The sequence below is a fragment of the Stegostoma tigrinum genome, chromosome 34, assembly GCF_030684315.1.
Source record: "Stegostoma tigrinum isolate sSteTig4 chromosome 34, sSteTig4.hap1, whole genome shotgun sequence".
Taxonomy (NCBI): domain Eukaryota; kingdom Metazoa; phylum Chordata; class Chondrichthyes; order Orectolobiformes; family Stegostomatidae; genus Stegostoma; species Stegostoma tigrinum.
In genome coordinates this window covers 19,814,563-19,829,794 of record NC_081387.1, presented here as the reverse complement: position 1 = coordinate 19,829,794, position 15,232 = coordinate 19,814,563, and the positions used below count along the sequence as shown (strand labels likewise).

Sequence of the window (15,232 nt, the reverse complement as noted above, 5' to 3'; positions counted from 1 at the left end):
GTGCCCAGTCATGTCAACCATGGAGCTTTCAAATTGGACACACCTAGTCTTAACTGGCATCCTGGAATTATCATCAGGCAAATTAGCAAATTTTCTAATCCTGTGACCTGTAGAAGAAATTAAAGCGTACGTACATCTGGCGATGCAGTCCCTGTTCAGACTCTCTCATGTAGAATGACTACTCCTGCGGTGGCACAGAACTGCCAAATGTTGTGAAACCGTTGCCCAGCCAAGAGAGAGGAGTACAGCAAATTATTAGAATGAAATATTAATTCAAATAGAAGAAATATTATTTGATGGAATGGAAAACCGAAGTTATTAAAAACAAAAGTTGATCCATAGGAGTCATCTTTACTTTTAAATATTCAATTTTGACTGGATTTTGCTAAATTGTGGTACTAATAGCTGTCAGCTGCATCTGGGCATATAGGAACAGATGTTTTTGAACTATGATGATAGTACTCCGTCATTAAGAGAGCATGGAGACAGGTATCAAAATAATGTTCCATGTTTCCCCTGGATGGGAACAGAGTCCCACTGAGATTGCTGCATTATCCAATTCTGGCCTATGGCATTTCCGTAAATTTTATCACGTTATAGTTGGCAGCCATGCTTTCAGTTGCCTTGGCCCCCAAGTCATTTAATTCCCTCCCCAAAACCCCTCTACCTCTCCTCTCCTCCTCCCCCCCCCCCCCCCCCCACTTTTAACACTGAGACTCCGCATCAGTCATCTGCCGTGATATCGCGATAGCTTTAATATTAAATGCTGCTAGGCACTCACTGCCTAGGATACTTAGTTGCATAAAGGTGCTATGTAAATGCAAGTTTTGTTGAGATATGGGGGCAGCACTGGAGATTATCAGTCACTATTCACTTGTACTTCAGACTTGAGCCAAAGCAGCACAATTATAAGACCATAAAATTCATAATGATTATGCAACAATAATTTGCAGTTAATAAAATGTGAGGCTGGATGAACACAGCAGGCCAAGCAGCATCTCAGGAGCACAAAAGCTGACGTTTCGGGCCTAGACCCTTGGTCTAGGCCCGAAACGTCAGCTTTTGTGCTCCTGAGATGCTGCTTGGCCTGCTGTGTTCATCCAGCCTCACATTTTATTATCTTGGAATTCTGCAGCATCTGCAGTTCCCATTATCTCTAATAATTTGCAGTTTGTGTTTTTTTAAAAAAGAGCATGAGAACTGAAATGGAATCACTTATTTTTCTTTTGCGACCAGGTGAGGTTGTAGGTTTTGCCAACTTCATGCACCAAATTCTGTTTCTGCAGGTGGTTATTTTTGTGAAATCAGTGCAGAGGTGCATCGCCTTGGCACAGCTCCTAGTTGAGCAGAACTTCCCTGCCATAGCCATTCACCGGGGCATGCCTCAGGAGGAGAGGTTAGTACAACATTCTGCCTTTTAGATGCTCAGATGAGTGGTCTTACCCGAGTGCTCAGTCCAGAAGGGAACTGAAGGTTTAATTCTTTGACCCACTTGAGGAAGTCTGTGCTGACTCTTTGAAAGAGCCCAAACTCTTGGCCCAAACCCTTGCTCTTTCTCCTTTACCTTACACAATTTTTCCTTCTTTAAGTCAGTTGTCAGTTTGTTTTTGCAAGTTAGTGTTGAATCTGCTTTCACCACCCTTTTGCGTAGTGCATTTCCCTCTTAGAACTCATTTCCCTCTTAGAACTATTTCTCAATCCCATTAGCCCTCTGTTTCTTCTACCACTTTGCATCAATCATTGAGCACAGGTTACAGCCCATCCTGCCTGTGGAACTGATCTCCCTACATGGTTTTTCGCAGAAATCTTTCATTATTTTCAGTAGCTGTATGGGATGTGGTCTTATCCTTTTCCAGTTCTAGATAAACAACCTGGTTTCTGCACTGAAGCATCCAGAGCAGTGGCAAGGATGAGAGCAAGGCCTTGTGATCTCAGGACCTTTGTGGGGTGGTGGGTCCTCCAGAACATAATATCCTCATGGAAGGTTTCACCACTATTAGCCCCTTATCTCTGTCTTTCTCTCTCTCTCTCTCTCTCTCTCTCTCTCTCTCTCTCTCTCTCTCTCTCTCTCTCCCTCCCTCTCTCCTTCCCTCCCTCTCTCCTTCCCTCCCTCCCTCTCTCTCTCTCTCTCACACACACGCACACGTGCGCACGCGCTCTCTCTTTTTTGCATGCTGTCTCTGTCTCTCACACACGTTTGCAGGTGTATGCAAATCCGTGCCCACAGATCACACACACCCACATCCATCCACATAGGTCCCCCCCCACCCGCAAACACACACACACACGCACCTGTGCCTGCCCCCAGCCCATCCACTGCCCCACCCCCGTCACACACATGACCATAATTCACATTTTAATGAGCATTCATGTGCTACCATCCTCCTCCAGTTTTCTCCTATGTCCTGCTCCTCCGACAAGTTTTGCTAAACTTGATGGAATGCTCCGCCCTGGGTTTGTTCCCTCACCTTACTTTACCCTCACAGGTGTAAGTGCTGAGCATCAATGGGTTATCCAACTATTGAGAACTTCTCATCAACTCTTAGAACAGCTTGTACTGGAGCCTACCAGGGAGGAGGCAATTCTGGATCTGGTGTTGTGCAATGAACCGGATTTGATCAGGGACCTCAAAGTAAAGGAGCCATTAGGAGGTCGTGACCATAATATGATAAGTTTTAATCTGCAGTTTGAGAGGGAGAAGGGACAATCGGAAGTGTCAGTATTGCAGTTGAATAAAGGGAACTATGGAGCTATGAGGGAGGAGCTGGCCAAAGTTCAATGGTACAATGCCCCAGCAGGGATGGCAGTGGAACAACAATGGCAGGTATTTCTGGATGTAATGCAGAAGGTGCAGGATCAATTCATACCAAAGAGGAAGAAAGATCCTAAAGGGAGGCGGGGGCAGCCGTGGCTGACGAGGGAAGTTAAGGACTGTATAAAAATTAAAGAGAAGAAGTATAACGTAGCAAAGATGATTGGGAAGCCGGAGGACTGGGAAGCTTTTAAAGAGCAACAGCAGATAACTAAAAAGGCAATACACAGAGAAAAAATGAGCTATGAAGGAAAACTGGCCAAAAATATAAAGGAGGATAGTAAAAGCTTTTTTAGGCATGTGAAAAGAAAAAAAAATGGTTAGACTAAAATTGGGCCCTTGAAGTCAGAAACGGGTGAATTTATTATGGGGAACAAGAAAATGGCAGATGAGTTGAATAGGTACTTTGCTTGTGTCTTCCCTAGTGAAGACAGATCCAATCTCCCAGATGCAGTTGTGGCTGAAGGACTGAGGGTAATGGACGAACTGAAAGGTATTTATATTAGGCAGGAAATGGTGTTGGATAGACTGTTAGGTCTGAAGGCTGATAAGTCCCCGGGACCTGATGGTCAGCATCCCAGGGTACTTAAGGAGGTGGCTCTAGAAATTGTGGACGCGTTGGTAATTATTTTCCAAGGTTCTATAGATTCAGGATCAGTTCCTGCGGATTGGAAGGTGGCAAATGTTGTCCCACTTTTCAAGAAAGGAGGGAGAGCGAAAACAGGAAATTACAGACCGGTTAGCCTGACGTCAGTGGTGGGAAAGATGCTGGAGTCAATTATAAAAGATGAAATTACGATTCATTTGGATAGCAGTAACAGAATAGGTCAAAGTCAGCATGGATTTACGAAGGGGAAATTGTGCTTGACTAATCTTCTGGAATTTTTTGAGGATGTATCTATGAAGATGGATAAGGGAGAGCCAGTGGATGTAGTGTACCTGGACTTTCAGAAAGCCTTTGATAACGTCCCGCATAGGAGATTGGTGAACAAAATTAGGGCACATGGTATTGGGGGCAAAATACTGAGTTGGATTGAAAATTGGCAGGCTGAAAGGAAGCAAAGAGTAGTGATAAACTGGTCCCTTTCGGAATGGCAGGCAGTGACCAGTGGAGTACCACAAGGTTCGGTGCTGTGACTGCAGCTGTTTACGATATATATTAATGATATAGACGAAGGCATTAGAAGTAATATTAGCAAATTTGCTGATGACACAAAGTTGGGTGGCAGTGTGAAATGTGTGGAGGATGTTATGAGAATACAGTGTGACTTGGACAGGCTAGGTGAGTGAACGGATGCATGGCAGATGCAGTTTAATGTGGATAAATGTGTGGTTATACACTTTGGTGGCAAGAACAGGAAGGCAGATTACTATCTCAATGGAGTCAAGTTAGGTAAAGGGGGAAGGACAACGAGATCTAGATGTTCTTGTACATCAGTCAATGAAAGCAAGCATGCAGATACAGCAGGTAGTGAAGAAAGCTAATAGCATGCTGGCCTTCGTCACAAGAGGAGTTGAGTATAGGAGCAAAGAGGTCCTTCTGCAGCTGTACAGGGCCCCGGTGAGACCGCACCTAGAGTATTGTGTGCAGTTTTGGTCTCCAAATTTGAGGAAGGACATTCTTGCTATTGAGGGAGTGCAACATAGGTTCACAAGGTCAATTCCCGGAATGGCGGGACTATCATATGTTGAAAGATTGGAGCGACTGGGTTTGTATACTCTTGAGTTTAGAAGGATGAGAGGGGATCTGATTGAGACGTATAAGATTATTAAGGGATTGGACACTGTGGAGGCAGGAAGCATGTTTCCGCTGATGGGTCAGTCCAGGACCAGAAGACAGTTTAAAAATAAGGGGTAGGCCATTTAGAACAGAGTTGAGGAAAAACTTCTTCACCCAGAGAGTAGTGGATGTATGGAATGCTCTGCCCCAGAAGGCAGTGGAGGCCAACTCTCTGGATGCTTTCAAGAAAGAGATAGACAGAGCTCTTAAAGATAGTGGAATCAAGGGTTATGGCGATAAGGCAGGAACAGGATACTGATTGTGGATGATCAGCCATGATGATAACGAATGGTGGTGCTGGCTGGAAGGGCCGAATGGCCTACTCCAGCACCTATTGTCTGTTGACTCCCATGATGAGCATCTAATGATCGCAGGAAGGGGAGCCCTTGGTTGAGTTTTGTTGCCTTGCCGTAACAAAGACACTGAAGCAAATTATAACATTCCTTACTCTTACAACAAACTTCAGGACCATTGCGCATTTGGCTTTTTTCCCTGCCCCAGGTCCTGAGTGCTTTCTCTTTTTCTGTCACTAAATATCCCGTACACGCGTACACACAGGACTCAAATAAAAGATTGCAGTGAATTTGTTAAACATTCTTCTTTCCTCCAGATTATCTCGATACCAGCAGTTCAAGGATTTCCAGCGGCGGATACTAGTCGCCACCAATTTATTTGGCCGTGGGATGGACATTGAGCGGGTCAACATTGTATTTAACTATGATATGCCAGAGGATTCTGACACCTACTTACACAGGGTATAGTGCCCTTTGATGCGTTACCGAAGCAAACATGTTCTCTTTATTGACTCTGGTGAACTGAATGCTCAACGCGATAACAGTTTGGTGACTTAACATCTTTCAGTTTCAGGTACTCCAGCCCAGAGATTTATGATCTATTTTAGACTCCTGAGCACCTCTGATTTTCAGTTGCTGCACCATTTTTGGCTGGGCCCTAAGCTCTGGTATTTCTTTCCTGCACCCTTCTTTCTTTCTGCACCATCCCCCTCCCTCCCTGCCCCCCCCTCTCTCTCTCTCTCTCTCTCTCTCTCAAGATGTTCCTCTTTGAGCAGGGTTTTCACTGCCCTTCCTAGGACTAATGCCAAGTTATAGCTCATGAAAGACCTCAGTAAATTTGCTATCTTAACGGGATAACAGCTGTCGTACTGATACCAGCTGCTTTTCATGCAGACATCAATTTTTACTGCCCAGACTTGGGATTCAAATCCACCTCCATACTGATGGGTTCAAAAGTTGGCTGTCCTGTCTGTAAGTAAATAGAGGTTGTGGGTGTCATGGTATTGTTATTGGCGCAGCAATCCAGAGGGATGAGGCTGTGGGTTTGTGGGATTTAAATTTTAAGAGCTGCAATTGAATGTGAAAATCAACACGTAATGGAGTGTTGGACATTGAGGTTTATAAAATAATGAGGGCCATTATTAGGGTGAAAGGCCATGGCCTTTTCCCCGAGGTAGGGGAAACTAGAGAGCATTAGTTTAAGGTGAGATGGAAAAGATTTAGAAGGGACCTCACAGAAAAACTTTTCAAGCAGAGGGGGTGCATTTATGGAATGAGCTCCCTGATGAAGTGGTGCATGCTGGTACAATTACAACATTTAAAAGGCATCAAGATGGGTACATGAATAGAAAAGTTTTAGAGGGATATGGGCCAGATGCTGGCAAATGGGATTGGATTAATTTAGGATACCTGGTCAGCATGGACGAGTTGGGCCGAAGGGTCTGTTTTCGAGCTGTACAACTCAATGACTCTAAAGGAAGGCCATCTGGTTCACTGTTCTTACCTAATCTATGTGTGACACGTGCCTCCACTCTGAAATAGCCTTGCAAGGTGTTCAGTTCAGGGGAAATAGGGATGGGCAACATCCGCTGGCCTTGCCAGTGCTGCCACAGCCTGTGAAAGAATAAAGATAAGACTGAAGACGAGATCCCGTGTGGAATGAACATCGAGCTGTCTCAGTTCAGTTTTCAATGGTGCCAAACATAAACCAGGCACAATGCTATTTGACAATATCACCCCAAAAGGACAGAGGTTGCTGTTAATTGCATGGTATGTAAAACCTTTACTGGTGAGAGTGTGCTGTGTTCTTTTGAGGTTTATGGCGTAACGTCAACTCCAGGGTGACACGTCTGAAATTGGTCGATAGGAAGGACCTCAGCCATGAAAGGCTTAGTACATGAGCCGGACAATTTCCTTGAGGACTTAGCAGCTGGACTAAACTAATTCGAGCAGGAAGGGTAGTTACTGACACTGGGGACTTGGATATTTTGTTCTGTACAAAGCAGTGACCCATATGGTAAGTGTAGCCCTAACTATTAGAGATGAGTCAACAGTCATAGCAGGCAGGAACAAAGCGGAGAACGAGATAGCACTGATGAATTAACCTGCATTTATTTCAATGCAAGAGGCCTAATAGGTGAAACAGATGGATTCAGGACATGGTGGGAGCATGGGATATCAGCGATTCCAGACCTTTGCGGAATGGATAGGACTGGCAGCGTAATGTTCCAGGATATAGATACGATAGGAAGGATAGGATGGGGTGCAAGAGAGGAGTTTTTAATTAGGGATAACATTATGGCTGTACTTAGAGAAGATATTCCTGGAAATACGTACAGGGAAGTTATTTGGGTGGAATTGAAATAAAGGGATGATCACCTCATTGGGATTGTACAAAAGACTCCACCCCCCCCCCCCCCCCCCCCCCCTGCGATCCTAGTAGTCAGCGGGTAGTTGAGAAACACATTTGTAAGGAGATCTCAGTTATCAGTAAGAATAGGGTGGTTATGGTTGGGGATTTTAGCTTTCTAAATATAGACTGAGACTGCCATAGTTTTAAGGGCTTGGATGGAGAGGAATTTAGGTATGTACAAGAACATTTTCTGATTCAGTATGTGGATGTACCTACTAGAGAAGGTCAAATTTTGCTCCTACTGTTGGGAAATAAGACAGGGCAGTTGACTGAGATATCAGTGGGGGAGCACTTTGGGGCCAGTGACTATAATTCGATTCATTTTAAAATAGTGATGGAAAAGGACAGACCAGATCTAAAAGTTGAAGTTTTAAATTGGACGAAGGCCAGTTTTGATGGTGTTAGGAAAGAACTTTCAAAAGCAGACTGGGGGGTGGTGGGGGTGGAGAATCGGGAGCCTTCAAAAATGAGATAACAAGAGTCCAGAGACAGTGTGTTCCTGTTGGGGTGAAGGGCAAGGCTGGTAGGAGTAGGGAATGCCAGATGAGTAGTGAAATTAAGGTTTTGCTCAAGAATAAGAGGGAAGCTTATGACAGGTATAGACAGCAGAGATTGAGTAAATCCCTAGAAGATTATAAAGGCATTAGGAATAAACTTAAGAGGAAAATCACAAGAGCAAAAAGGGGACATGATAGCTTTGGCAGGTTAGCTTAAGGGGAATCTAAAGGAATTCTACAAACATGTAAAGGACAAAAGAGTAACTAGGGACTGAATAGGTCCCCTTAAAGATCAGCAAGGCCGCCTATGTGTGGAATTGCAGAAGATGGAGGAAATACTAAATGAGTATTTTGCATTAGTGTTTACTGTGGAGAAGGATATGGAAGATAGAGAATGTGGGGAAATAAATAGCAACACCTTGACAAATGTCGACTTCACAGAGGAGGCGCTGTTAGATGGCTTAAAATGCATGTAGGTGACAATTCCCCAGGACTTGATCAGGTGTACTCTGGAATCCTGTGCGAAGCTAAGGAAGTGATTGCTGGGCCCCTTGTTGAGAAATTTGTATTGTCAGTAGCTACAGGTGAGGTGCCAGAAGGTTGGAGGTAGGCTTACGTGGTGCCACTATTTAAGAAGTGTGGTAAAGAAAAGCTAGGGAACTATGGACTAGTGAACCTGGCATCAGCGGTGAGCAAGTTGTTGGAGGAAATACTGAGGGACAAGATTTACATGCATACGTAAAGGCAAGAATTGATTAGGGATAGTCAATGTGGCTTTGTGTATGTAAGATCACGCCTCACTAATGTGATTGAGTTTTTGAAGAAGTAACAGAGGATTGATGAGGGCAGAGCAGTGGATGTGATCTGCATGGGCTTCAGTAAGGTGTTTGATAAGGTTCCTCATGGTAGACTGGTTAGCAAGGTTAGATCACATGAAATACATGCCATTTGGGTACAGAACTGGATCAAAGAAAGAAGACGGAGGATGGCGTTGAACTGGAGGCCTGTGACCAGTGTGTACCACACATTTCGGTGCTAGTTCCACTGCTTCCCGTTGTTTATATAAATGATTTGTATGCAAACATAAGAGGTATGGTCAATAAGTTTGCAGATGACAGCAAAACAGGAGGTGTAGTGGACAGCGAAGGAGGTTACCTCAGGATACAGCAGGTACTTGATCAGATGGGCAAGATGGATAAATTAGACAAAATGTGAGGTACTGCGTTTTTGAACGGAACATCGTGGCAGGACTTAATGGTAAGGACCTGGGGAGTGTTGCTGAACACAGAGACCCTTGAGTGCAGGTACATCGGTCCTTGAAAGTGGAGTCGCAGATAGACAGGACAGTGAAGACAGCATTCGGTATGCCTGCCTTTATTGGTCAGTGCGTTGAGTATAGGTGTGGAAGGTCATGTTATGGCTATACAGGACATTGGTTAGGCCACTTTTAGAATACACCAATCAATTCTGATCTCCCAGCTGTAGGAAGAATGTTGTGAAACTTAGAAGGGTTCAGAGAAGATTTACAAGGATGTTGCCAGTTTGGGGCGTTTGAGTTTTAGAGAGAGGCTGAAGAAACTGGGGCTATTTTCCCTGGAGGCTGAGGGGTGACCTTATAGAGGCTTGTAAAATAATGAGGGGCATGGATAGCGTGAATAGCCTACATCTTTTCCCTGGGTTGGGAGAGTCCAAAACTAGAGGGCATAGGTTTAAGGTGAGTGGAGAAAGATTTAAAAGGGACCCAATGGGCAACCTTTCACGCAGATGATGGTGTGTGTATGAAATGAGCTGCCAGATGAAGTGTTGGACGCCAGTACAATTACAACATTTAAGGGGCATCTGGATGATTTTATTAATTGAAATATTAGTTTAGAGGGATATTGGCCAAATGAGATGAGATTAATTTAGGATATCTGGTCAGCATGGGCAAGTTGGACCGAAGGGTCTATTTCCATGCTATACACCTCTGTGACTTATGTGGCAAGTTTCTTGTTGCTGGTAAATGCCCATTGGAGACTCTGCCTGGTGGAACTTCAGCAGTGCCCTCATTGATAAAGCTCTGACTAAGTTACACTGAATTTCCTGGCAGAATAACTCAACAATCTGTGCACTCATGAGAATGTGCACTCACTCCTAACTGTGTAAATGGCCATAGAGTCATACTGCATGGAAACAGACCCTTCAGTGCAACTTGTCCACACAAACGATGTTCTCAAACTAGTCCCACCTGTATGCATTTGGCCCATATCCCTCCAAACCTCTCCTACACATGAACTTATCCAAATGCCTTTTAAATGTAACTCTACCCACATCCACAATTTCCTCTGGCAGTCATTCTACACACTAACTACTTTCTGTGTGAAAATGTTGCCACTCATATTCTTTTCAAATCTTTCTCCTCCCACCTTAAAAATGTGCCTGCTAGTTTCAAACCTCCTCATCCTTGCTATTTACCTTATTTATGCCCCTCAGATTTTATAAACCTCTATAAGATCACCCCTCAACCTCCTACACTCCAGGGGAGAAAGCCCCAGCCTATCTAGCCTCTCCTTATAACTGAAACTCTCCATTCCTGGTAACATCCTGGTAAATCATTTTCTCTCCAGTTTAAAATACTCTTCCTGTAATAGGACAACTAGAACTGCACACAATACTCCAGAAGAGACCTCACAACCTCCTGTATAACCTCAACATGATGTCTCAAATCCTATAGTCATAGGTCTGAGCAATGAAGGCAAGCGTGCTAAATACTGCCTTAATTATGCTGTCTACCTGTGATTGCAACTTCAAAGAGCTATGTACGTGAACCCCTAGCGTTCAACAGCACTACCCAGGGACGTACCAGTAATTGTGTAACTCCTGCCCTTGTTTGTTTTTCCAAAATGCAAAACCTCGCATTTATTCCAAATTAGGCATCAGTGAACCCAGCTTGCCAGAATGTCACCAACCTGAGGGGAAACTGCTGATGTGAAATTAAATTTAATGTCTGCTTATGGGACTCCAGGCAACATGGTCCCTCTCATTAGCCACTGTGCATGTAAATGTACGGTGGGTATAAACTGGGAGCCCTCAATGCTTGATGATGTGAGAATATGCCCAGGCACATTTTCCGGTGGTTTCAATTTCTCCCTGTGAACCAATGCAATAATAAGTGGAGCAATGAGCTGTACAGGAATGGAGACCACAGGAAGAGGCCCTGATGGTGGAGGAGTGAGCAAATCTTGAAGCATAACTACAGGCCTCCAGCTCTGAGGTGGGAGGAAGAAGGTAACTGGTTAGGAATCAATAGCCCATTGCTCCCTCTGCTTTCCGTGTGATTCAATATTTTACCAAGTCAGCCTTCACATCAGCTATTCCTTTGCAATCCTAACATCTCAGTCTCTGCATTACAGGTGGCCAGAGCTGGCCGTTTCGGTACCAAGGGACTGGCAATCACGTTCGTGTCGGATGAGAATGACGCCAAGATCCTCAATGATGTGCAGGACAGGTTTGAAGTGAACATCAGCGAGCTGCCTGACGAGATTGACATTTCTTCATACAGTGAGTATCAAACACTGTCTCCATCAATGATGTGTTCCTCCCCTCCGCACATTCTGCAGGCTTGAAGTAATGCACAGATTGGATTTAAGTTTGTTCTAGCAGAATATTTTATACTGTTCTGGTTCTGGAAAACACTTTGGATATAAGTAGCTAAGAAGGCGTTTAGCATGCTTTCTTTCATTGATCCAACCTTTGAGTATAGGAGTTAAGACATCATTTGAGATTGGACATGCCTTTGGTGCACCTGTAGACAACTGTGCACAGTTGTGGCCACCCTATTACAGGAAGAATAGTATTAAACTGGAGAGGGTTCAGAAGAAATTTACCAGGACATTGCCAGGAATGGAGGATTTGAGTCCTGAGGAGAGGCTGGTCAGGCTTGGACTTGTTTTGCTGGAATGTATGAGGTTGAGAGGTGACCTTTTAGATGTTTATAAAACCATGAGGGTGTAATAAAGTGAATGGCAGGTCTTTTTTGTCCCAAGTGTGGGGGATTTCAAGATCGAGTAGGATACAGTCAATATCTTGTTTGTTGTGAACAGCTAAATGGATATGTGTGACATGAGTTTGGACATGTGATCTACAGGCTTTGCACTGCACCAGTGCTGCAATTCATACCACGTAACTCATTTGTAGTAACGGGAATGTCTTTTAGGCTTCACAGCAGCGGCCTTATAGCGGGGAATACCACACACGTGGCCACTACGTAGAAGCAGCTAGTCTCACGTGTTGCTCAAATATGAGAGATACTGCAGCCGTTCGGACGATGAGGTAGAGTGTGCACATTTCAGTGACTGCCTTAGGGCTTTTCATGAGTTTGTGCACTTTGTGATCAGAAATGACCTGACCAGGGTATCCATTATCACATAGGATGGATTTGCTGAGTTCAGTTTCAGCATCAAGTTTACAGGGTGAACGTATGCCTCAGGCCCTATTTTCACCTTGAATTGGTGCTCTTGCAAAATAGTCTGAGTGCAAAACAAAAGGCTTCGACAAAATGTTTTATTTTAACTCAAGTTTCAAATGACTATTTTATTCAGAGCGATTGGACTCACTATCGCAGAGTGTTTTGAGATGAATAGGATAAAAGCATCTAAAGAGAAGTGGGAGAAAAGAGCAGAAAAGATGGGAGGAGGCTTGTGTAGAGCATAAATACCAGTAAGGACGGAGTGAGTGAAGTGATATATTTCTATGCTGCATTCTGCCAATGCTTTGGAACTAAAAATTTAGCTGCTTTTGAAATAAACCAAGCTTGCAGAGTTGAGCATAGAGTCATTTAGCACAGAAACACTGCCTTTGGTCCAAACAGCCCATGTCGAACATAAACCTAACCATATATAGTCTGACCTGCCTATGCTTATCCCTCTAAACATTTCCAATTCATGTACTTATCTAAATGATTTTTAGCTGTCGTAACTGTAGCCACGTCCACCACTTCCTCTGGAAGTTCACTCTTCGCATAAACCATGAAAAAAATGCCCTCATGACCTTTTTTGAAAGTTCTCCTCTACTTCCGTCATAACAGCTTAGGGCTTGTGTTTGGCTTAATTGTTAGATGACCTCGACTTCCCCTTTATAACATTGTCAAAACCCTTTATACATTTGAGCACCTCTATTAATTCTGCTCTAAGGTGAGCACCCCGAGCTTCTGTAGCCCCCACATGATCGTAGAAATAATTTTGCAACATTATAGAATTGGAAATCAGCCTTTTGAATTGTTGGGCCAACACCATCACTGTGACCATTGCACTAGATCTGTTCAAGGCTTCAACGACTTTTGGAATTTCTTTAATTTTGTGTCAGGAGCTGGAACGTTAAAATCCAACCTCCCAATCTCTGTGCAGAGCTGTGGTAGCACTACACAGTCAGAGATGCCACTTCTGGGTGAGATGTTAAACAGAGGCACTGCCCGCACTCTCAGGAGGATAAATGAGCTCTTCAACAGTGCAGCGAACTTTGTTTTAACTGGCGTCTTATGAAGTGGCACTCTCGATAAAACAGCAAAAAATTATATACCTCAAATGCTGCAAAGTTATTACGATCTCAGCGCTGTCCGAGTAGTCAGTTGAGGGTGTGAGTGGGAAGGGTCTCTTCTGGTCAGTGTCATTTCACTTACATTATTGTTTGTGATTTATGGCATGAATAAAGGAGAACAGCGATGTGTATACCCCCGTGTATTACTTCTCTTGACAAAGGAGCAGTGCTCTGAAAGCTTGTGATTTCAAAAAAACACTGTTGGACTATAACCTGGTATGATTCTGACCTTACTTTGGGAAATATACTTTATTGGTTATGAAGCATCTTTAGTATGTTCTTGGATGTGGTGTCTGCTGAAAGAATATAAGCTTAATAATTGCTTTGTGTCTAAAGGCACCAGGTAAGCTCAAACTGAGGCCAAACTAGTCAAAGCATTGATAACCCATCACTGCCACCTGATCCAAGGAGTTAGCTGACTTCAGTCTAGGTAGTGTTTGGGGAAGAGAAGGAATGAATGTGCATTGAGCAAAAAAAAATTTTCAGTGTACAAGATATTAAATTATATTAATTTCTCTGTCTCTCTTCCCCCACCCTCCTTGTGTTGCAGTTGAACAGAGCAGATAGACCAGGAACCACAAGTCCAGCTTTTATTGCCATCAGTTGTTAACAGCCCTATGTCTGACTGTGCGATTTGCACCATTTCTCATTGATGCACATTCATTGGCATTGACAGTGCAAGTGGCTGTATGTAAATACTGCGCATTTAGCCGCACTTGAGAGCAAGTGACATTATTCCGTTACATAGAAAATTTTTAGAGTTATTTTCCTCTTTTTCCTTTATCTTTGGTAAACATTGTTTTGCATGGAAATTATGATTGTTCCTATTACACTATGTCACATCAAATGGTACAGTGTATTTGAGTAGAGAATATGTTCCAGTGATAATTAAAAGAAAACACAAACTCCTTGATAGTAGGAGCCAAGTTTGTTGTCAGTCTTCTATTTCCTTCCACACTTCTCCTTAAATGAGATGCAATGCCCATATCTTGTGTGTGAGCAGTCACTGTCCATGGCTGCAGTATAGAGAGCATCATTCATAACTCCATGCCACACTACCCATCAGGCTAAATACTCACATGCGCCTCCCTGTAAAGGAATGAGTCCACTGGTATTCCTCCTGCCTCTTGCATGTAGCCTTGCCACAGCTGCTTGGGACTTCTTAACTGAGACCAACTAAAATCTGACCGGACTCATCCAGAGGGAAGCTAAAAGGATCAGATGCAAAATCTTGCATCACACTCCCACCTGATTTTACTCTGCGTTGAGAACAAAGAGGATGGAAGACAACAGCTATACAAGGACAGTGGAGAAAGGTACGAAACTATATTGTCCGACTAAATCATACAATATTACAACACAGGTTTGGCGATATATAAAAAATGCAGAATCACAAGAAAGTTATAGTTTGGAACCTATTTGAGGGGCTAAGATTTTGCATACATAAAATAATAGATCCCTAGGAGTGAGTTACAGAATGGAATCTAATTGAGAGGTTCAGATAGTTTTATTGTACAGAATAATGGATGCTTGGAATTTTTTCTTTCCCCTCAGGCTGGAATCTGATGAAGGGGTTCATGTGGGCTACAAAAAACACTTTTATGCAAAAAGAAATCTGATCTGACTTTATAAATCGGTTTAAGAATTGCCACTCAAAATCAATACTTTTATTGATATTTTGTGTACGTTTAAAGTTACTGTGTATCACGTTATCATCAAATTTAACTTGCATTACGGTGGGATAAAAATGAAACATTGCACAGTACATTAGGGGAGGCAATGACAGTGTATTGTTGCTGGATTAATGATCAGAGACCCAACCTAATTTTCTAGGGCATGGGTTTGAATTCCACCATGACAGAT

At 43.4% G+C, this 15,232-nt stretch overlaps 1 protein-coding gene across 5 annotated transcripts in view; it reads left to right on the top strand.

Moving 5' to 3' along the window:
- ddx39b (DEAD (Asp-Glu-Ala-Asp) box polypeptide 39B) overlaps nucleotides 1-14,295 on the top strand; it is a 44,167-nt gene extending 29,872 nt beyond the window's left edge. For all 5 annotated transcript variants that reach the window (XM_048520080.1, XM_048520078.2, XM_048520079.2 and 2 more), the window contains exons 8-11: nucleotides 1,287-1,396; nucleotides 5,203-5,347; nucleotides 11,188-11,335; nucleotides 13,920-14,295. In XM_048520080.1, the coding sequence (XP_048376037.1) occupies nucleotides 1,287-1,396; nucleotides 5,203-5,347; nucleotides 11,188-11,335; nucleotides 13,920-13,936 (420 nt within the window). In that variant the 3' untranslated portion in view covers nucleotides 13,937-14,295. The remainder of the gene's footprint in view (nucleotides 1-1,286; nucleotides 1,397-5,202; nucleotides 5,348-11,187; nucleotides 11,336-13,919) is intronic.
- Nucleotides 14,296-15,232: the final 937 nt, after the last annotated feature.